Source organism: Taudactylus pleione, unplaced genomic scaffold (genome assembly GCF_031769625.1).
Source record: "Taudactylus pleione unplaced genomic scaffold, aTauple2 ptg001547l, whole genome shotgun sequence".
Lineage (NCBI taxonomy): Eukaryota > Metazoa > Chordata > Amphibia > Anura > Myobatrachidae > Taudactylus > Taudactylus pleione.
This window is the reverse complement of record NW_028285944.1, coordinates 38,352-62,065: the sequence shown is the minus strand read 5'-3', so window position 1 is coordinate 62,065 and position 23,714 is coordinate 38,352. Positions and strand designations below refer to the sequence as shown.

Here is a 23,714-nt window from a genome sequence, read left to right as displayed (position 1 = left end):
TACTTGCTTAATTGACTTAAAACAGGGGAGATGATAAAAACTTTATCTGCTATTAAAGCTCTTCAAAAAATAAAATCGCCTAATAGGGTAAATGTAACAAACATTAATTTGCCGCAATCAATATTTGCAGCGGAATTCAAATGGGGTGATTTTTTCTGTTTATTTTATTACAGGCAAAACCCAGATGTCACTTTATATCCCACTGCAAAAATCCCCAGAGATCGGAAATTTTGGCAAATCGCTATTAGCCACGAAATCCAGCTTGGGTTTTGTTTTTGTTTTTTTGCGAAAATGAATAAGATTCAGCCGAAATTGAATCTTACCCAAAAACAAATACCCCTAAGCTGCAACAAGACCAGCGTTAAGGCATTTAGTTAAGGAATAAGTGTATTATTTAGGACTGGATTAAACATTAAAAAAAAAAAAAAAAAAACTACTATTTCCAGGCTATTTCAACTTGTGTGGAATTTTGTATTGCAGAATGTTCAACTGAATAGAAAACTACCATTTGTTCTAGCAGAAAATGAATGCAGAATTGTAATTTTGAATGAATTTAATACAATAGTGCAAAACAGATGTGCTGTAACCCACAGCAACAAAAACAGACAGTATATCTCAATAGTCTTACTACACTAGACTACTGAAAGATAATTCCCGACCGGCTGCCCTGGGTTACAACACTAGCCATCTTTGCAGGTTTATAAAAATAAGACTCAATGAAAATGTTATAGTGCATCAGAACAGAATTAAAAAAAGAAAAAAAGAAAAAGGTGTCTTTATAGAAAATCAATGCATATGAATTGACACAAAACTTAAAAATTTAGTTTTTCTTTTAAATGAGCATTCAAATATTCAGAGCCATGAGAAAAAATTAAGAGCTTTATTTTTGCATTCAAAAACAGAATCCGTCACTTCCGGAACCACGGCTGCAAAACCAAACATGGAGTGATAACCGACAATTAAAGTGCACCCTTTGTCTACACACTGTCGGTGGACATTTGTGGGCTCAAGCAATATTCCCAAGAACGTCGCCTATTAAATCACTAGGAAATTACTGAGACAAAGACCAGCAAAGTTGTTCCTCGACAACCCTCTCCTTGAGGTAGTTGTCAGCTTCACCCATTTTTATTACTGTACTGCTAGGATCTCCCAGCTTACAGGCAAGTGAGAAATGTCTTAATGACGTCACAGGCTCCTAGCGAATGAATAGGTTGCAAACAGCTCCCAACACTGGAGGTGAAAAATTTCAGGACCGATTTTAGCCACAATCCCACCCACAATTCCAAATCCCCTTTCACAAAGCTCCCCCTCTTTTGGGCACCATAAATTAGGACCGCAGACCATTGGGGGCCTAACATTCTTATGAATAGGATATATATATATCATCTCTCAGGCAACAAAATGGCTACCCACACTGAGTGTGGACGCCGGGTGCTTCACCCTAATTACGGCTGAGGAATGAAGCACATTGGCCCATGAAGGTGACTGTAGGTTTCTGTACAGTTGCAGATCCTGTCACTGTACAGAAACCAAGAGTGGATTCCTAAGCCAAACATACATTTTCCAAAAGCAATTCAGTAATTGTCTCATCCCTATTGTAAGTTTCACAATTACTATACTAGGGGCAAAAAAAAATAAATCTATGTTAAGGTGAGACAGGTATAACAGGTATTTGACAACGAACCCACGGCTAATATCAGGAAAAGCATTACCCAAAAGAGAATAGTATTTATTCATTCATTGTTTGCTAATACTGATCAATTAAAAGGAAGCCATTAGTCGATGATATTTCACAGCTTGCCACATATCTTGCTCACAAGATAAAAAATAGAACTCTAAATTGCTGGTTCAGTTTGTAATACATTCATAAGGATTCCGGGCAGCAAAATTTGAGGTTACGCCCCTGTGTCCAGTTCTGCTAAGAACCCATTCAGTGCTTGTACCCTGTCACTGTGGCAGAGTCCTGTTTAGTAGCTGCCGGCCTGTGCATCCAAGTCTATTCTGTGCAGTGCTTTGTAATCCATTGCCAGGATTGCATGACTATGGTCCACCTAGTGGAGTAGAGAGGAACTACATTCGAAGGAGCAACTAAAAAAAAAACCAAAAAAAAAAACCCACACAACTATTGGGCATTCTAGTAATTGCACACAGATTATTCATTCACATCACCCTGTAAAACATTGTATGATCATGAATGGGTCTATAGGCTTAACAAGTGTTACCGCATTATTAATCTGCCAGTGAATTTAGAACCTGCTGTATGCAAAGCCATGAAGTATCGGAAGCGACTACCGCTCAGAGCATATAGTCACACAATATAATATAGTATAATGTTAATTATTAGTCCAGTGCTTATAAAGACCTTTATCTGAGTTATGTACCAATCAGAACTTTTCTAATGGCAGTGTAACCATTGATCATCAAGCCACATTACAAATGATGGTGGCTGCATGCATTGGGTTATTCTGTATTCAGAGTTTAGAATATATTTATTGTCACAAATACACACTATCAATAAAGGACTAAAACTCTAACGTTCTTAATTGTGTCCCGGGGCGGGTTAAGAGCCTACTCAAAGTCGTGTCTGCGACTGACCCGTCCAGACTACGCCCATCATATTAGGTCACCAGTTATATCAAAACAAGTTGGTCTTTAGGTTACACCCCCAAACCACTGTGAGGGGATTATCATACCTCAATCAGACAGAGAGGAGAGCAATGAGAGCAGGTAAAGGGATTGAGCTGTGCAAAGTGATTTTACAGCACTCTCGTAGTCATAACAAGATTTGTATACATTCATCCCTTAATTATATTGGACAAACACAAAAAGGTGAAAATTAGGGTTGGAGTCCCTTTAAATAAGTGCAAACTGCACTTCATCTACTTCCCTGCGAAAGCCAATATCCACCGGTATGGTACAACTGTCAGCTCCGCCCACTTCTCCACTCAATACAGCCAACCAATCACAGTAAGGAACACAAGGAGTTGCTGACAACTTTATCATGGGCCTAGTATTTTGGAGAAATTCTTATAGCTTTTAAAGAATTAAGGGGTCTATTTACTAAGCAGTGTTAGGAGACAGAGTGAAAAGTGATAAGAAAGTGATAAGGTGGCAGCCAATCAGCTCCCAACTGTCATTTTTCAAACACAGCCTGTGAGATGGCAGTTGGGAGCCGATTGGCTGGCACTTTTTTTCACTCTGTCTGCTAACACTGCTTAGTAAACAGACCCCTAATGGTGGGTACACACTAGACGATATGCTCCCTGAGCGATATCGTGTAGTGTGTCCCCGGCAGGCTGTGCTCAATGTCGTTCATGACATTGAGCACAGCCGCTGAACGATATCATTAACGATATCGTTCAGCGCCGGGCTCTCTCCCCCATTCCCTGACATGCAGCAACCTGACGAGATCGTCAGGTTGGCCTGCAATGTCAGCCCGATGAACGATGATGACGAACGACCCGCGGGAACGCGCGTCGTCGTCATCGTTCATCTTTCTGGGCTTAAAAATGGACGATAAAGTGGACGACTGAACGATAACGATATCGTTCAGTCGCCCACTTTATCGCCCAGTGTGTATGCACCATAAGTCTATTTCCTTGGGGTTTATGCAGGGGAGGCTAGGAAGCTAAAACGTGCAATGTGCCACCCTAAAATGTGCTGTAACCCATAGCAACCAGGTTATAGATGTAATTAATATCGCAGGTTTAAAATATGAAGTATAGCATCTGGTTGATATTGTTTATAGCAGATCTGTGTGCATTGCACCATGTTACAATCCAATAAGTCCATCTAGGAAAGGCTAGGAGGGAAGTAGGTTATTGTTGAACTATTCCCTCAAGATGCCAATTGCAAGCCAGCTCGTGGCTAAATCCACTTACTTGTACCAACAATCATAAGCTCAGCTCATTGCTACATTTGCACATCGCGTCTGCAGGCATGGATGATGCAGTACCCCACGAGGAAAAAAGGTCTGGCTACTAAACAGCCTGCGTGACTTTTCCAGTTCTTTTGTTAGGAATATGAAGTAATAAATTCATAGTGTACAAATAGGTAGCACATCCCTTGCAGCACTAAATACTGTATATATATTAGGCGTACAACACTAACATTCCACCGATCGCAATAAACAGACACTTTGGGGTGAATACAATTAGGGGCCACGCATTGTGCACATCAGCCAATGGTAGCCTATAACTTGCATATTCTAGTTCACACCCCAATGAGGCTGCAAACGACGATGTTAGATTTAAGGGCAAAATTGGTGCAAAGTAAAGGCGTTGAAGGGTGCCGCAAAGGCACAGAGGGCAATGCCCACACTTCACCTCTGACTGAGTTGACCCCGTCATACACAACATGCCTTTCAGCTATCCACATTGTTCGAAGGATTGAAATCATACTCGTTACCCACAATCAGTGAAAGCAGCACAGGCCGAGACAACACAAGGACTTCGCTGAGGCACCAGGATATTGTAAATGCGTTTGAATATTCGTTCAGCACACAAATGGCTGCCTCAGCTACGTAACTTAGATGGCTGCTTAAAACTTATCAGAGTACAAAATGCTCTGCATATAATACAAGGACTGAGGATGATTACTTCCAAAAACAATGACTGAAGCCAACAACTATTGGCCAATAACGGCAAACAAATGATGCATCCTGCTTATTTAGAAGACTGTAAAGCCAAAAATATTGTCAACCCATTCTCGCTGTGCTCAGGAGTTTCGGAGAAAAAGAGTTAAAGGTCGATTTAGTAAAGCAAGTGACTGATGTGGAATTATTCTAGACTCGCACAAAGTACTAGGATCGGTTGAATATCTCCTACTTGGCTTCATGAAGTTTCGCCAGCAACATTGGAACAGTAGGGTAACCAGTCACGGGCATCAGTTTATGGAAGTTACATGGGGAAAGGTTCTTAAGACCGGCAAGAGATGATGAGGGGGGATATTACCTCCTGTGCGGGTAATACAAAAATAGGTGCTGGAAAAAGGAAAGTAACTGACTGCTATAGATGAGGGGGCAATTTTATTTATGGTAGTTCAATAATTCTGTTTTGACAATCTCTGCCAGCTCCAAGGCCTGAAGCCAGAGCACAGAGCAGATGGATGTCGTGGAGTTAATGTGGGGCCGACATTACAATGATCACAATGGAGCAGGCTTATAGATTTTGGACTCGGAGGTAACTGCTCTTCTATCAGTTAGCTTATATATTTATTAAACGAAGGGTAAGACTAGACCAAGGGTCGAATTCAATTAGCCTCGAATGGCTAATGAACAGCGATGCAGGGCCTCGGCCTATTCCATTACAGCCAGTGGCAACCACTTAACGTGGATTTCTGTTCACCTCCTCCTGAGGCTCGAACAGAAATCCGCGTTATATGGGGCCTTTATCCGGCATAAGTACCAATAGCTCCGGGAATTTATGCCGGAGTCTACGGGATTAACGCACATTAGCGGCAGATTTACCGTGCGAGAAAAAAGGCTATTACTTGAATAGCCAAGGGGGTGAAAAAATCCGAGGCTATAATCCTTTTTCCCGCGCGGTAACCTAACGAAGCTAATTGCATCTGGCCCTAATAGTTGTATCCAATCAACACCTTCGAAGCATATGCACTGAGGTTTTGTCACAGTTCCACTGTGATTAAACAAAATGCAGCCGGGCAAATGGGGCCCTTATGTCGGTAGTTAAGTCCCTTACTCTGGGCCAACAGAGGGACAGCTGGAGCAACACCTGAGCTGGATCAGCACCCTGGCCCCCGGTACTCGTCACCCTTGTAACACTACCAACTCTATTCTACACTATAATGCACCAACTGAAAACGAACATTCAAAAAGACTCTTAAACATAAAACCTCTCTCTGGAAATCACGTCACCATGCTGTAGCTAGAAATCGAAAAATGATAAATGCCGAAACGGTTTTGGATATATTCGTTTTTCAATCGAGATTTTCCTTAAAGTAAAGCTGGCTACATTAAGCGTCAGGACTGGTCTCCACTTCCCCATGCGGGTGACCAAATCAAACAAGCCCATTTGGGACCGGGGCATTGCCTTCCAATCGCACAGAGGCCCGGTTAGCCTGGCTGACAAATACCCCCACCCACAGTTGGCTACAGAGGTGGTTTTGGGCACCGTCTGAAAACAATCTTAACAGATTTTAAGCCGATCATCCTCTGTGGTGATGCTCGTAATTAGGGCTCTACCCGCTCCAACATCATTAAACGCTGCACGCGTGGTAGACATTAAATAGAACCAGTGCTCGGAGGCCTTTATATCCAGCAAAGGAAATCTGAATAATTAATAATGCTGCAGGCGTACATTAGAAAGTCTCACTAACCATTGCTTTGGCTTTCACATTTTATTTTATTTTGCTGAAATGGAAAAAAAAATACACTACAATATAGAAAAATCTCCTGAACACAAAACACACAAACGACTTCTCGATCACCATCGATCTCAGATTCCGCAGAGATTTACAAAGGACACTTCTGCTCCATGTAAGGGGTTAAAGGCGGTCGCCTTACGTTAATATTGCACTCTACCTTTGTTCACGTACAACAATGCATACAAAATATCACAGCTTGGAGCCATCATTAGTACACTTATGAATGAAGGTAAAATGATTCGGAGTAAACATTTCAAACATTTAAAAGAAAAAAAAATCTACAAATTACACACAAATATATATATCAAGTACAAGAGGCATCCTGCTCTTATATAGCAAGAGAACGGATGCAAGAGTTATGTGCAAAACTTTATTTTTGGTCAGCTATTTCCTTACCCTTTCACCGCTTGAGGACTACGCTCTGCTTTTGGGCGAAGATGCTTCTAAAAGCTTTTGATGGGAGGGTAATTTAATACTTATATACTTGAGCACAATAGGCACCGTGGGGAACAATACATGAAACAACAGCATGTGCGGTGTCACATAGGTAACAAACTGAGCAGGCCGCAGCCATTAACATCAGTTATTTCATAGTTTTATTGCTCTGATGCTTTGTCACACAGGATTCTCCCCAGACCAGGGCTGGGTGACTTTGGGCGTCCCTGCTATTCGCTTTTCTAGGACTTCCCTGAAGTTTGGCAATAGCGCATGTGCAGGGTTTCTGCCTGTTTCAGATAACCGAGAATCACTTACGGGGAATTCAATTCAGTGCGATGGCCGTTAAGTGCCTCAGTAACGGTCGGGAAGGCGGCTTCCTGACCAGTATCTCTGATCATTTTATGAACGAAGATAGCTTCCCGTAATAGAAGGTAATCTGCGCAGCCGAACATCACTAATAATACAATCTCTACCAATGCTGTGCCTACATCACTTTGCTCCTATGGCCACTGTTGTCTTGGATAAAACATAAGGTTTTCATTTGAGGTGGCAAGATCTGCATTTTAAGGCAGCCGTGTCATTAAAGTGGACTCATCACATGCACACAGTTAAGGCAGCCATTTTAGGGGCTAGTCAAAATGGTAATGAGAATGCAGCTAATCAAATCATTGAGACACTGTGTGCATCACTGATTTCACCGCTGCTTAGTGAACGGACAGTTTGCATTTTGTGTGACGCCACTGGCTCCAATAAACTGATGCATTCCCATGAACATTGGTGCTGACCACAAAATGGCTGCCTCCATGTGAGGAAACAATAATTTGACAGTATGACGAGTCTAATGTGAGTGTACACAAAAATATCAATCAACAGAGTAACATCAAACATGTTATCCTAGCAACCCCTACAATGTTAGTTGTTACAACCAAAAAGTTCAAATCATAATATTCACAAAAATATCACCACACGCCATGTCGGACATTTTGATAATTAAAACTGCACGAAAGCCGTTTGCAAGCCATTGTCTTATGGCTGCATAGAAGTTTCCTGTTAAAAGTCTTACAACAGGATACCCTGCCTTGTGGAACTGGAAGCCTGGCATGTGCGTTAGAAAATGCCTTCTCTTATTGAACAGAGCCCATCTGAAATGCTGGTTTTTAGTTCCCGGACATATCTGTGAATGTTACCAAGTGCCCTTTTTATCTAAAGCTATGTATTTTACATATAGTTTAAGGTCAGTCTACACAATAGTTTAGAAGCTATACTACATTTGTGTTGACACAGAGGGACTACGGATATGGCACGGTTTCATGTAGTCTGTGTTCAACATAGATTTGCTAGGTAACTACTAGCTGCAAAAACAGACTGTCTAATTTAGCAGAGAAATTCTTGTATGACCTAGAGCAGAGGTGGGGAAGCTTGATCATTTTTTTTTTTTAGAGCCCTCAGCAGTAACGGAACAGATCGCATTATGAGATAAGAGCACTAACATGAATTTCAAGCAGTCCAAGGCTGGCTTTTTTAAAATGATGAGAGGACACCACCATCCAATAATACACTAAGCTGCTAGACAGGCTGTGTGACGAAGCTGTGCTCACTCTGTAAATATCGCCATCCAGTCACAGACTAACCTGCTAGACAGGCTGTGTGACCGTACTGTGCTCACTGTAAGATCACCTCACAAACTAACCTGCTAGACAGGCGGTGTGACCATACTGTGCTCACTAAGATCGCCATCCAGTCACAAACTAACCTGCTAGACAGGCTGTGTGACTGTACTGTGCTCACTGTAAGATCACCTCACAAACTAACCTGCTACAGGCTGTGTGACCGTACTGTGCTCACTGTAAGATCACCTCACAAACTAACCTGCTAGACAGGCGGTGTGACCATACTGTGCTCACTAAGATCGCCATCCAGTCACAAACTAACCTGCTAGACAGGCTGTGTGACTGTACTGTGCTCACTGTAAGATCACCTCACAAACTAACCTGCTACAGGCTGTGTGACCGTACTGTGCTCACTGTAAGATCACCTCACAAACTAACCTGCTAGACAGGCGGTGTGACCATACTGTGCTCACTAAGATCGCCATCCAGTCACAAACTAACCTGCTAGACAGGCTGTGTGACTGTACTGTGCTCACTGTAAGATCACCTCACAAACTAACCTGCTAGACAGGCGGTGTGACCATACTGTGCTCACTAAGATCGCCATCCAGTCACAAACTAACCTGCTAGACAGGCTGTGTGACTGTACTGTGCTCACTGTAAGATCACCTCACAAACTAACCTGCTAGACAGGCGGTGTGACCATACTGTGCTCACTAAGATCGCCATCCAGTCACAAACTAACCTGCTAGACAGGCTGTGTGACTGTACTGTGCTCACTGTAAGATCACCTCACAAACTAACCTGCTACAGGCTGTGTGACCGTACTGTGCTCACTGTAAGATCACCTCACAAACTAACCTGCTAGACAGGCGGTGTGACCATACTGTGCTCACTAAGATCGCCATCCAGTCACAAACTAACCTGCTAGACAGGCTGTGTGACTGTACTGTGCTCACTGTAAGATCACCTCACAAACTAAGCTGCTACAGGCTGTGTGACTGTACTGTGCTCACTGTAAGATCACCTCACAAACTAACCTGCTAGACAGGCGGTGTGACCGTACTGTGCTCACTTATATCGCCATCCAGTCACAAACTAACCTGCTGGACAGGCTGTGTGACTGTACTGTGCTCACTGTAAGATCACCTCACAAACTAACCTGCTAGAGAGGCTGTGTGACCGTACTTTGCTCACTCTGATTGTATGGCTATCTTACACAGACTAACCTGCTACATAGACTGTGTGACTGTACTGTACTGAATCTGTAAGCTCGCCATCCTATTCTAGACTCACCTGCTACACACGCTGTGTTTGACATTACTGTCCTCACCGCGACATTAGATTCATTACGGAGAGGAACAAACTCAGTACTCTGGTCAGGAGGGCCAACAGCTCACCACCGCTAACATAGGGGACTTCTATTAGGCATTCTATGCACGCTGCTGGGTTAACACAAATAAAAGCTCTCTCAGCTACAGCGCTGAGAAACGCATTAAAAACGACCCCTCTTCAATGTTAAGGAGCATAAATACAATAATAGCAGAGCTGGGCACCTCAGTAGAATGCTGCAGGATATGCCATGGTATAAGGATATCATTCACATTATTAATCTGGCAGCCACTCTCCACATTCAGTAAAGTCTTTTTTTTTTTTGGCAGAGTTGATGAATTCAAAGCACCAAATCTGAGGATGCAGATGCCGCGTTGCTATAAAGTAATATTTAAGAAGAAGATCTATAAATTCCATTTATGGCACATATAATGCTTTTTAAACCAATTTGCTGGCAGAATATTGGTTAAAAAAAAGCTATTTTTTTTTTATGAATTAGAGAGCACAGCTTATTCTTCTGTTTTTTTCTCCTGTTTTTTTTTTTTTTTTCTGTTTGTTTCTTATATAAAACAAAAGCACTACACGTAACTGGAACAAGGCAAACCAGAATTGCTATACACATGTATGTACAAAAAAAACAAAACAACACACAAATCCCGTGTCTAAACTAAACGCTCTGGAAAAAGCAGCGTGGATTAGTTACTGCTGAACGGGAAAAAAAAAAAAAAAGTAAAATAAAAATAATGATATATATACCATAGTAGTGCCAGTTTCGCTAACATTAGTAAAGGTAAAGCATTGTCGGAAACAACACAGGTCATTGCACATTACTGCCACGAGTGGGCCAGCGTTGATATTAGAAATGTATATATAGGTTTTATGCTACATGACAGGCGGTCGCTGTTATTGAATTGAAAAGTGAAGTTGCTTTGCATGTACAGGACTACACGCTGGAGCTCAGGTCAGATGGCGGGTTATAGCCCGGAGGGCGTAGAGAAGTTCTGCCTGCATACGAGCCTCCATTAAGAGCAAGTTGACGTGGACCTAGAAATAGACAAGAGCGGTCATCAGCAGCTGAGTGGCACAATGACATTGATACAATACTGGCATACAGTTGATGGACGGAGGCTGAAGACCTCTTCTATAACGTATATGGCACTCTGCAGAACCTATAGAGACAGTACTCTGCACCGTGCAACCTGAGGTGGTGTCCTAGTACCGTCGTATACATTCACTGCACCGATTAGCTTGATGGCAGCAGAAGGCGAACCCTCTTTGTTTAACTATCTTCTTATTTAGCCTCAGGGCCAGCTCTACCATTAAACAGCTGCCCTGGCGCTGGAATCTGGGGGGCGCCAATGAGTCTGCACATCACATAATTAAGGGAGAGAGACATCCTTTGCTGTACTCAATGCAGGCAGGCAACTGGGAAGCTTCGCCGTATTGGCTGGACAGTGCTGGTGGTGGGGAGCAATAGGCTGAAGTTTTGCCTAGGTGCCAAGAGACCTTGCACCAGCTTAAGTCTGAAAGTGGTACATCAGTGAGTGCATACAGTAATGCAAGACTGGTCTCCCTACGGTGCAGTGTCTGAATTACACTCCCCCCCCCATCTGTCACAGAAATCACTAGCTTTCTACTGCCAGGGGTTGTTAATAGTACAACATTACAAGTTTTTATTCCGATTATTACTGTTCCTGCAGTACTAGAGCCAAGTTCTTCCTTTGGTTCCTGTAAACTCACCTTTTCAGAGTGCTTGAACTGACGCCAATAGCCATCGTACATGCGTCTGGTGGCTCGTTCAGGGTAACAGGTCACAGTTTTAATGTAAACCTTAAGGCTCCTCTCAAGTAACTGATTAACTTCCACGTAGTTATAATCATCGTACCTGGGGAAAATCAGGTCAGACAGACACAGAAAATGAACAACTCAGCTAATTTCCCTCGCGTGCATGTACTGTATAACATCTACTGTAGACACCATATTAATCATTACACCACATTTATCTGCCCATAAGACACCTGTTCCCACGTATCTGGGAAACCGCATGCATCTGTTTATTAATAAATGCCTACATTGTTGGAAATAAAACCAGAGGGCTAATATGTATGACAACCTGCGTTTTACATGTTGGCCGAAAATCAGACATTACCGCGATCGTGCTTGCCTCGTCTGTCATTTATGCGGGGGCGTATTAATGGCTGAGGGGGCCCTCCCGAGCAGCAACCCCCCCCACTGCGCCACATCCTACCTTGTACAGGCAATCGAGTCTCCCCTCTTCCGCGACGTCATCTTTCCAGTGATATTCGGGAAGATGGCACATAGCAGCAAAGACAGCAAAAGGCGCTAACGAGTCTTTGCTTTCATTGCGCTGCGCCATCTTCCCAAAGAGGTCACTGGAAAGGTGAGGGCAGCGTAGGAGGGGGTAGGACCAGATTGTTCTGGGTGCAGGATAATGTCCTGGGAACAGGGTGTGTGGTGAGGGGCTTAGGAACTTGTGTGCACTGGACACACAGGATTAGAGATGCTGGTGGGGGATGGGAGATATGGATAGAGATGCAATGGTGGTGACCAGGACAGTGCTGGGTGGAGACAACGAGGGAAGAAGCTCCTTGCGCGTAAGAGCTTACAGTCTAAACGGAGGGGTGTAACCAGGAATGTGACCTGAGAAACGAGAGAAGGTGGGAGGACAGAGGACTAGAGTCATGGGTCATGAGGAAGGCTGATGAGCTTTTATGAAGAGGTGAGTCTTAAGGGCCTGTTTGAGGGTGTACATGCTGGCACAGAGTCAGATGGGATGAAGTAGTGAGTTCTAGAGCAGTGGGGCGCACATGTACATACCTGATTCCAAACATACAGTGAACGTAATTAAACAAGGCTCTCCTCAGCATGGTGGTATCCACACCTTCACGCCTGGCCATGGTGTTGTAGGTGAGATTATAGACCATTCGAAACTTGTCATCTAGAAGGTGGCCGATGTCTGAGTAGAGCCGGTTTACCAGTGAGAAACCATGATCTTCCCAAGAGTAGTCCTGTGCCGGAAAGAAGCGAAAGGACACATAGGGGATGATTTACGTGCACGATCACACAGCCTCTGATACAATGGAACTTTCTCATATCAACGGAGATGTTGCAACAATATAAAATATTTTTTTCTAGGGATGGACATTAGGATAGAACTTCAGTCAATGGGGGAGATGTATTATAGCGGCATCTCACAGTTAGTGCTTCCTGCTTCGCCTCGGTGAGATGTATGAACATCTCATCGGCCGGAGCGGGGAGAGTTTTAACTCCCCGCTCTGGCGATCCCCGCTAGAGACCACAGCGGATCAACATAGTGCTATTGCGCTGTAGATAGCAACAGCTGCAGAGGGCGGAACGGTCAGGCGAACTGACTGTTCATACATGGCCCAGGCTATCGGTGCTGCTATTTTGTAGGTAGCAGCGCCGATAATGACAGGGGCGTCATTTACTGTCAAACCCCCGATCATACATCGGGGAGAAGCGGTATCAGCGCACATAACGTACGCTGATGCTGCTTCATACATCTCCCCCATTGTATTGCTATAACCAAATTCAATGCAAATGATTGTCCATGGACCCAAGAGTCCAATGGTTTTATACAGTCTACAAGGTGCTAAGTATTTCAACGGAGTCTCAGGTTTCTGAAAATCACTTCTACAAACAGTTGTGGATGAAGGCGTGCACGGCTTGTGTTCACAGTGGGGGGCAGCCCAGCATATCGGCGAGTAATGGGCACGCCTCCTAATGTGATGGAAAGGGGAGGTGCTATAAGGCCACACTCCTCCCCCCGAGAGTTTATGCCCCCCTTTCTGGGCACCTTCAGATGTTCCTTCTCCGATAAGGGCCCTGCCCTAAATAGACCATAGAAATCACTGATCGGTATAGTTTCATCAGCATTGCTGCAGAAAAAGCACAAAATCTTAGTAAATTAGACTAATCCTGGTTTTTAAAATCAATCATTTTATGTATTATTAGGCCTCAGGATTTCATTTTATATCTTATACCTCTTTTCCACCAAAAACCCAGGTCTGACCTGGGTTTTTGGACATGGTTCCAACCCTGGTCAGACCCATTTACACTGCACCTTCGATCTGGGTTACTCCCAGGTCAGCCCTGTTCACATGAACTCAGGTCTGCCCTGCTAAACCTGTGAGGTCATAAAAAGTGGGAGGTGACTGGTCCACAACCACCAATCAGCTCATTTTAGGTATGACCCAGGTCAGATAACCCGGGTTGCACCATTTACACTGCACCATTACCCGGGTCCATCCTGGGTCCAACCCTGGTAGCTACCTGGGTTGGATTGCAGGGTCACTTGACCTGGGTTATTTTTCAGGGACCTTTTACACTGAGCTGCGACCCGGGTAGACCCAGCAAAAACCCAGGTTTTTGCTCTGGTGTAAAAGGGGTATTATTCTACTCTACCTTATATATATCTTATTATATACTACCTGCTTTAGGGCCACCACAGTGGTTTCTCACTACCAGCTGCTATTCGCCTACAGGGCGCCGATATAAGTTTTGAGCTCCTTAGATAGGGGGGAATGAGAGCGTTGCTCTGTTATTTCTCATCCCTATGTGTGTAAGGACATTCTTTGTGTGCTTCACATGAACAATAAATCTGTTGTCTGTAGCTGTGAAATATTTATCGGAACGAGCTGGGTGCCTGGACTTTGTCTCACCTGGAGGCATGTTTCATAATATTTTATTGCTTTTGAGTTTGTCATTTGTTTTACAGATGTTCTAATGCCTGGATGTAAAACTTAGCTGACCAAAGCTCTGTTCACTAAGACTTTATTTAAAAAAATTTTGTAGGTTTTTATTCTAGTGTTTTAAATGCTTATGCTCCAATTGGCTGCAAGGTGATCTACAGATTGGTCCATGCTCTAATTGGTTACAGTTTTGTTGAACATTGTGACAGTCTGAATGCTCTGATTGGTCAGTATAGTAGAACTTTATTACTCAGCTCTGATTGGTAACAGCTTGGTTGAACGCGGTGATTATTCTGTTCTGATTGGTTACAGCTTACATGAACCCTGTGACTATTATTCTGTTCTGATTGGTTACAGCTTGGTTGGAGATGTAGTTAATATCTCGGCCGTCGGGAAGCCGGCACCGGAATCCCGGTACCAGTCAGAAATTCCGGCGCCAGCATTCAGATTGCTGAAATCCCTATGGTAAGTATTGGGGTAAAGGGTTATGGTTAGGCACTTGGGGGAGGGTTAGGTTTAGGCTGCGGGAAGGGGGGGGGAGCTTGAGTACGCACAGCGTGCGATGAGACTTGCAATTTTTGAGTAAGGTCAGACCTGCTGCAATTGTGCGTGAGGGGCTGATGTCACCAATGTATAAGCAGGACTGCGAGGTCTTACGGATGTGAGAAAGCGGTAGTGGGTGTCTCTATGCTATTAGCCTATTTTCGCAGCAGTACTGCGTGCATAATCGCAGCTGCGATCGCAATAGCAATCCGTAATGAATCAGGCCCAAAGTTCAGTTGAATCTTGTAAACTTTCTTATATTATCTGAAGATTATAAAGACTGTTCTAGCCCTGTCACCTATGACAAGGATACAGAGTTCTAACTGGAGTTAAAAATCCCATCTCGCCTTTCTTCACAGGTAAAACCAACTTCATCTTGTACATCTGGGGATTTACTTTCTCTCTGGCTACACTTTTCACACCCCAAGAAAGTTTGTCTACCTGCACAGTTGATTCAGTCTCCAATGCAGGTGTTCAATTTATCTTTGTATGTCTTGTTTACATGTATTGCTTATCGTACATTGTAACGAATATGGTGCCCCCAACATGGCTGCCTCGCCTGGTACGCTATTGACTGTGCAAAGATCTTCCCCATTGTAGGTCATCTCTTCCACTATTCTGCCCAGTGGAATGCTATGTAGGGCGCCTAAAATGGCCGCACCTGGATCCTTCGTAGGTAGGATGAATAATGCTTGGAACTGATAACCCAAAATGGCTGCAACACCTCTGTACTATTAATCATGGTTTCTGTATTTTTTTTTTAATCTAAACCTCTGTATTATGCTCATGCTATAGATCGAGTCCTATTGGAGAAAAGTGCTATATAAATAAATAAAATATTATTACTAATTCTATGGCTAGTTTGGATATTCAGGCGCTTACGTTGTAGCCCTGCCCATGTCTAAGTAGCTTAAACCCATTTCTAATATTTATTATTAGCAATTTTGCTGCCAGAGGTTTGTGCCTAAATAGTCCACATTTTAACATTAACATCTTCACTCTGGTGAAAAATAATAAAACAAATAAATAAAATTATTTAATACATATATATACATATACATACATACACATATATATACACACACACACATATATATATTACACACACACACACACACACACATATATATACACACTATATTTTTTTTAATAATAATCACATTTATTTTACATTGGTACCAAAATTAAGTTAATATTTTTAATTTTTGGGCATTATAGAGCTTGGTGTATGTCCTGGACCATAATAAAACATTAACTAAATCATGCTAAAATTTTTTTCTTTTTTCAATTTTTTCATTTAACAGGTAAAACATGTGGTAACCGGCGCTATCATAGGGCTGGGATGTCTATGACGTAACGTTTTGTAACCCAGGAGGTGCTGATCTGAGTCTCATTTGTGCTGGCAGACTTATTTACAATGACCGTCACAGTTTTTATTGCCTGTTACTGGGTCATTATTAGTAGTCACTGGGACAGCACTAGCATTCGGTCTCTTTCCCAAAGTCTGTGTAAAAGGCATGGTGCATACTGTACGTACGTGTGCTCGGAATGTAGGCAGATGTTCTTCTCCCCGCCTTGCAAAATCTTTATATCCAAATCCAGGGTCTTCTATATATCGGGAAGCGTTTGACATTGAAACCACATCATCATCGAATGCTGAGCGGAGAAAGGTAATAGTGTAAGGGGTTTTTCAAACTTCCAGGGCAAATCCTCCTAGCTTTAAGACTTGTATCTCAAAAGCACTTTACAATTCAGGACTACAGTATTTCAGACTTAACAATAAAAACCACACAACACACAAAAAGCAGTTGCCACACAATAAGGACCTCATTCAGAGTCGGTCGAAGCGGCCGCACGGGAAAAGGGGTCGGATATGCAAATGATTCCCTCGCAAGTTGCGTCCCTAAGTTCAGATCGGTAGCTGGCCGACCAAGGGGAGGAAGCGGCCGTAAGACAAAAAAATACGCCCCCTTCTCGTACGCTTTACACGTCATCTCCGGGCATATAAGGATTGATCGGAACTGGTCGTAGAGCTTAAGGTTGACCATACCCTCTCTTAAGCACTATGATCAAGTCAGTGTAAAAACCTCCCATGTCACATGTGCCATGACGCTACTTTGTTAATTATGCACTCCCATAAACCGTATGCACTCCCATAAAACGCTGTTCGCGTAATTTGGCACGCCTGCGTTCGGATCTCCACTCCCCCGTTTTCAAGCACCTTCCCCTGTTACCACCCACAAACGCCTCATTCTGTCACTCAAACTACCGACCTGGCTGTGTTCAAGGAGAGAGAAATTTCTGATCATTGCAGCTAGTTTGCGCATGCGCATTGCGAACTTTACGCATGCGCAGTTTAGCAAACATCGGTGGCGTACGACCGTGCCCCCGCTTCGACCGACTCTGAATGAGGTCCTAAATCCCTATGGTAAACGTTTAGAACTTTTGAAGAATAAATCATTCCTTTGGACACAAAGGTAATGGGGGATAAGAAACTCTAAATATCCCCTTCCCCATTAGCGGTCCCCACATTGCACAAGACTGATGATAGTTACTCCAATCCCCAGCTGTTACCATAAATGACAGCCATAGTTGTATCCCTATAAAGACCAGTCATGAATTTCATTGGCCCGAGTAGTGTCCTGCCAATAAATGCAGTATATTTCACACCGTCTGATGTTAGAAAGAAGCAGCATCCAGTCCAATTACATATATTCAGTGTTTCAGTGGGACGCGTACAGTGGGTGTGATTCAGTTGTGAACGCAATGCTGATATTTACACAGATTGAGCGGTTGTTTGCCATTGCGCATGCGTGTAAGGTGCAACGCTGGGTGACAGGTAGTCAGCGTTTGGGGGAGTTAATGGGGGGGGGGGGTTAGAAAAACGCAGGTGTGTCTGGCCAATTAAACACGGTGTTCTTGGTGTCCACAAATTATCCACAGCGTTCTTGCTGGCAGCAGGAGAGCCCTCTGAGTGTCTGGAGCATACATGCCTACTCTCCAGGGAGGCTCACGATTTTTCGGGTAACCCCCCGCAACCCTGGAAGAGTAGGCATATCTCCTGCATCCCGCCCACTTCTAGTGAAGAGGGCAGGATGGGAAAATTGTATGTGGAATTTCCAGGTCCGTAGGGAAGGGGCGGGGCTAAATGGTGCAAATGGTGTCATTTAGGCCCGCCCTACTCCTCACAGACCTGCGAATCACGCGGGTTATCTGTAAAGGGGGCAGGGCCTAATTACTTCTATAGTCTGGCCCCCCAAAGATGAGAGCAGCAGGTCCCCGGCAAGGTCGGTAAGTATGGTCTGGAGACCTGCTGTGTCTGCTGCATGTTAGTCTTACTCAGCAGGCTGATGGCCGCCGGATCTGCGTTACATGGCGAGTGGCATTTGCATCCACATCTGAATCAGGCCTACAGTATTGTGGGACATATTGTCAGTAGATGGACGGAGATGACATCCCTAGGGTTAGGTTTAGAACGAGGAAAAAAAAAAATAAAAAATTATATAATATATATATATATATATATATATATATATATATATATATATATATATATATATAGTGTCGACATGTGAATGTCGACCATTTAACCCTGTCGGCCTAGATACTTGTCCACAGAATGATGGTTGACCTAATGACCATGTCGACCATTTTACTTTCCATTCAACCTTCCGAATGTCAACCTTTTTATACCATACTGCTTGATGTCATCAGATATAGGTTATAAACGATTAGTGACACTGCTGCCCCTATGCATGATCCAACCAGTTTGCATTCTGAGTCTCTGCTTGACAAGTCTACCTAGCTGTCAGTCATCATCGGCTTTCTTAGAGCAACATTCTCCTCCTACCATGACAAGCTCCTGTGTAGGAGTGAGAGAACATAAGAGATATTCTATATAAGACACTGCAGTTGTTTCAGGTCTATTATTCTGCTTAGTAATATGCAGCATGTAATGTATATTCAGGCCTCTGCTTGCTTTTTAAACCGTTAGCCACAACCGGCATTCGGTGAAGTCTTTTTGTCCAAGATGAGCAATAGAAAGGGCCTGATGTTTGATACATGCCACGCGTGGTTCCACTGCACAGAATCTTTCCAGTGGTATCAAATCATTTGCAGCTTTCCAGATTGGAAATAAAATCAATGAACTTTACTGTAGAAATCCATAAACCAATAGAGGGGATACTTTGCAGCTTTGAAAATCCCCCAAATCAATGGATCTTTGCGCTTCAGACCCGTTAAATAACCAAGTGGAGATGTCAGTGAAAATGTCAGTTGTATAGATTAGTGCCTGGGTAGGCGAGAAGCGACTGGGGCTGGTGTTTGCAGTAGCCAAGCGACACTATAGAGCTCTAACAATGTGTTACTAAGCAAATAACATGTCTTTTATCCCTGCAGAGGAAGGTACCCACGTTGTGTAAGTAACTTCCATGGAGCTAATTACCGGCTGGCTGACTGCATCTGACCTTGGTGCTGATTCTCAGACAGCTCCCCTGAGCTGTACCAAATAGAGCGCCAGATGGCCCTCAGTAGCTGCTAGCAATCAGTGGTTAATACAAACCACGAGTCATGCGCCATGCACTCTGCTTCATTAACCAATCAAATCATCACTCTGGAAGCGGGAAGAAACGGACGGAAAGCGTACAATATATATATTTAAAATAACCCAAAAAACAACAATTATCTAAACCGTACTTCGTATTTTTCCCTCTTTATTCTTCCTCGCTCCATTTTGGAGTTCATTGCCCCCCCTTCCCTAAGAAACAGCTGATAGGACATGCTGGTGCTTGTAGTTCAGCAACAAACTGCCCATGTTTGCTATTGAGAATGCAATAAACAAGTAGTGTCAGCCACCATGCGCCATCATCGCATCATTATGGCGATCGTATATGACTGACACAGCCCATTTACGCCTCGGTTTCAAGATCTTGTGTTTACAAAGCCTTTCCCGATGGTACATCACCGGAACATCTAAGTGGCACCCATGTTCCGCACGTGACCAGGGTCTGCCGTCTCCCTGAATCAATGTACCCTATTCAGAACTAGCGGTATCTCTAGAGTTTTTCCTAAACGATGAAATTCCTACCGCGCTCCTGCGATAAAGTGACACCATGCTTCCCGTGATTTCTTATATACTTATAACGCTGTAAACTATTGTCTGTCGAGACGTTTATACAACTGTGCAAATATTGAGTGTTTGATTTTTATATGTTGGGGTTTATATTCTGTGTAAAAAAAAAAGTATTACCTGGGCAAGTTTTTAGAGAAATTGGGACGTCTAGATCAATGGCCCTCATTCAGAGCCGTTCGCTATTTGCGGTCGTTCGTTTTAAAACAAGGGGTGGCTATTCAAATGATCCGTACGCACATTGCAGTCTGTTCACACCTCTAAGTCTGAACGAGCGAGCAAAACATACGCTCGTTTATTTGTTAAAAACGCCCCCTGGCCGCTCGCATCCTACGTCATGTCCGCTATTTCTTAGATTTATCGAGTACATCGACCAGCGTATGAACTGCTCGCTATTCTTGTGGTTGGTGTTTGCTACCACAAATTTGCGAGCAGTTCTGGCTATAAAATAACCCAGTGACGTGAACAATGACGCTGCTGTTTTAAATATACACACCCATAAAACGCCCGTTTTGACCTTTAAGCACGCCTGCGTTCGGATCTCCACTCCCCATTTTCAAGCACCTTCCCCTGTTACCACCCACATACGCCTCATTCTGTCATTCAAAATAGCAGGCACTCGCTATATTGCGTACCAACGATTTTCGGCCGCACTGACTGGTTCGCGCATGCGTACTAAAAACCGTACGCATGCGCAGATGTGCAAACATCGCTCGGAACGAGCGTACTGCCGCTAACGAGCGGCTCTGAATGAGGGCCAATGTTTCTCTATTTATATTTTGCACCTAATTATATTATCTTGTTCTTCAATGTAGGGATGTCTCCCTACCTTCCCTGTAGCTGTCCTGTACTCCTCTACACCTTCCCTGCATCTATCCTGTACTCCTCTCTACACCTTCCCTGCAGCTGTCTTGTACTCCTCTCTACACCTTCCCTGCAGCTGTCCTGTACTCCTCTCTACACCTTCCCTGCAGCTGTCCTGTACTCCTCTCTACACCTATTTTAGTAAATTAAAGTTTTGAAAATCCACGACTGGACTAATTTGGCATCAGTCAGAATGGGTCATTTATCATTTATTTAATAATAATAATAATAATAATAATAATAATAATAATAATAATAATAATAATAATAATAATAATAATAATTAGTGGGTAAAATGCACACTGTCCTTCTTGGAAACTACAGTCTATATTCTCTGAAATGTTGATGTCTCGTGTATGTAAACGCATATCAGTAAAGTGATCAGTAAACAGTGCTGCAGTTAGGATGTTAGCAAGAACCAGTTCAGTCTCGTAAAGACGATAAACTCAGTCATGATGTCAAACTCCAGATAATATGAAGACGCAAATGCTGCCAGCTAGCACGAAGTGAGTACTGGAAAACAGGCACCGGTGAGACCGCGCAGCTCAGCCCATAGTGGGGCATTTATGGAAACTGGTGCATAAGTGCTGTAACCCACAGTAAGGAAGCATTTATATTTTTGTTTATCAAAGTTTTAAAAAACATTAAGGCGACTATCTTGAGTGGTTGCCATGGAGTAGAGCAGAGGTTCCCAAATGCGGTCCTCAAGGCTCCGCAACAGTTCAGGTTTTACAGATATCCATGGTTGAGCACAGGTGGTCAAATCAAGTTGACTGAGGCACTAATTAAGTCACCTGTGCTCAGCCATGGATATCTGTAAAACCTGAACTGTTGGGGAGCCTTGAGGACCGCATTTGGGAACCTCTGGAGTAGAGTATCTTTTCCCTGTGCGCCAGTATTCACAAACATCCATAACAGTGTGCAACAGCTCTGCTACCTGCTACTTCCACGTACTACAAGTAACCAACCACTGCTCCTCTGGCACTAGCTTGTGGATCTGCTATAGACAGAGCATTATTCATTTTGGAGTTGTCAATACCCAAGGCTGTACAATTCCCTGCAGCTGACCCCCAATGAAGTATTTATTTAAAACTAAAAAAAGCTAATACAGAAGAGCCAGAAAAACAGGTTTTCTTTCGTAAATAAAAAGCTAAAAAGGTAATTTAATGGAAAAGGTTGTACAAATATCACTTTTAGCTAAAGGTTTGACATTGTTATTATGAAATATTATATATCACATCTGCTCTGCGGGAATGGTAACTTCCCCATACGTACAGTGACAGCTATGCACTTTGTCACATCCCCTGGGGTACTGCAGGCTAGAAATGTAGGGGTTACACCTGCAGGGGCAGTGCTCGGAATTTCAGTTGGATGTACATAGCTTGACGATTTTCTGCAGGTTCTCAGGTCAGATCAGCACTGCCTACTGCTAAAGTGTCATTTTTAATGTCAAACACAAGGAGACATTTACTTACAGCTCCCAACTTGTGCATTACCTTAATATACTCGTCTACCTCCTCTTCTGACTACAAGGGCAGAAAGGTTCAGGTCCGTCCCTTTTTTTTTTTTTATTACATAACGTGTATTATTCTGTCACTTTTTTACATAACCTAATGTATAACTAGCTGAAGGTCAGAGACAAGAGCTGCAGAACGCACGCCTCACCTGTCAGATTCTTATCTTGAAGTTTCCCATTGCATACACACAGTGGTGTCAGCGACTACACGACATGTGACGACAACGGATTGGATTGCTGACACCGCGCAAAATATGTCTGCACCCGCCGCGTGGGGGCGATCAAATCATCTCACTCACCTGCAGAGACGACCATAAGACTTTCCTTCTTTTCTTGCTCAAAACGCGTGGCCATCTCTTCCTGCGATGCCTCCTCTTCCTCTCGTTCCTCTTGGAGTTTCTTCATTCTTTCTATCAAAGTTTCTAATTCACTTTCGTAGTCGGAATTCTGCAAATCATTGTAAATGGTCAGTTTCAGAACATTGTCTATTGCTCCTATAGTTATTCCTGATTCAGAGTTGTACGCCAATGCCATCGCCGCTGCGATCCCGTACGCAGCTGCTGTGCGCATATATGCATATGTCGCAGTCGCCGAGGAATGTATTAAGGACGCCCACCTGCGGCTTTGCAAATCCAAGTATCTGCGTACAGAGACTCAGCATTGGTCACAGATCATGAGATTATCACAGTTCTGCGTAACCCTACGGCGCGGGAACTGAGAGGCCGGAGACATTTTTATTGCGTACGGGGTCGCAGGCATAGGAGGTGACGCACCCCGAAAACTATGGCGACACGCGTCTTTTTTGCCGCCCTCCCCATTACCTCCCCCACACCCTCCCTGACTGTCAATCACGCTGCAAATAAATAGTTGCTGCGAGCGATTACGGTAATGTACCTTGACGCATGCGCAGCTTACCGATAATCGCTCAATGCGTAGGTATCGGCACAGCGTTCATCTCTGAAGCTTGTTATACATCTAAAGACCACTTAGACATTTTACTTCCACAATAATGAAAGCGCTGCGGAATGTGGGCCTGATTCAGCACAGATCGCTATTCTGCTTATACGCACGCAGCGCAGTTACCAATATCAGCGGTGATATGTAAATGTGTGCATTCACATTGCGATCGCAGCCTGACATAAGGACGCCCACTTCCCCTTACTCAC

At 43.6% G+C, this 23,714-nt stretch overlaps 1 protein-coding gene across 6 annotated transcripts in view; it reads right to left on the bottom strand.

Annotated features, from left to right (window-relative positions):
• Positions 1-535: 535 nt before the first annotated feature.
• SESN3 (sestrin 3) overlaps positions 536-23,714 on the bottom strand; it is a 34,607-nt gene continuing 11,428 nt past the window's right edge. For 2 of the 6 annotated variants that reach the window (XM_088463993.1, XM_088463992.1), the window contains exons 5-9: positions 22,848-22,995; positions 16,578-16,696; positions 12,603-12,793; positions 11,505-11,649; positions 536-10,808 (exon numbers count right to left, since the gene is read on the bottom strand). In XM_088463993.1, coding sequence (XP_088320119.1) covers positions 10,722-10,808; positions 11,505-11,649; positions 12,603-12,793; positions 16,578-16,696; positions 22,848-22,995 — 690 coding nt within the window. In that variant the 3' untranslated portion in view covers positions 536-10,721. The remainder of the gene's footprint in view (positions 10,809-11,504; positions 11,650-12,602; positions 12,794-16,577; positions 16,697-22,847; positions 22,996-23,714) is intronic. The other 4 variants (XR_015875821.1, XR_015875820.1, XR_015875819.1 and 1 more) reach the window with 4 other exon arrangements.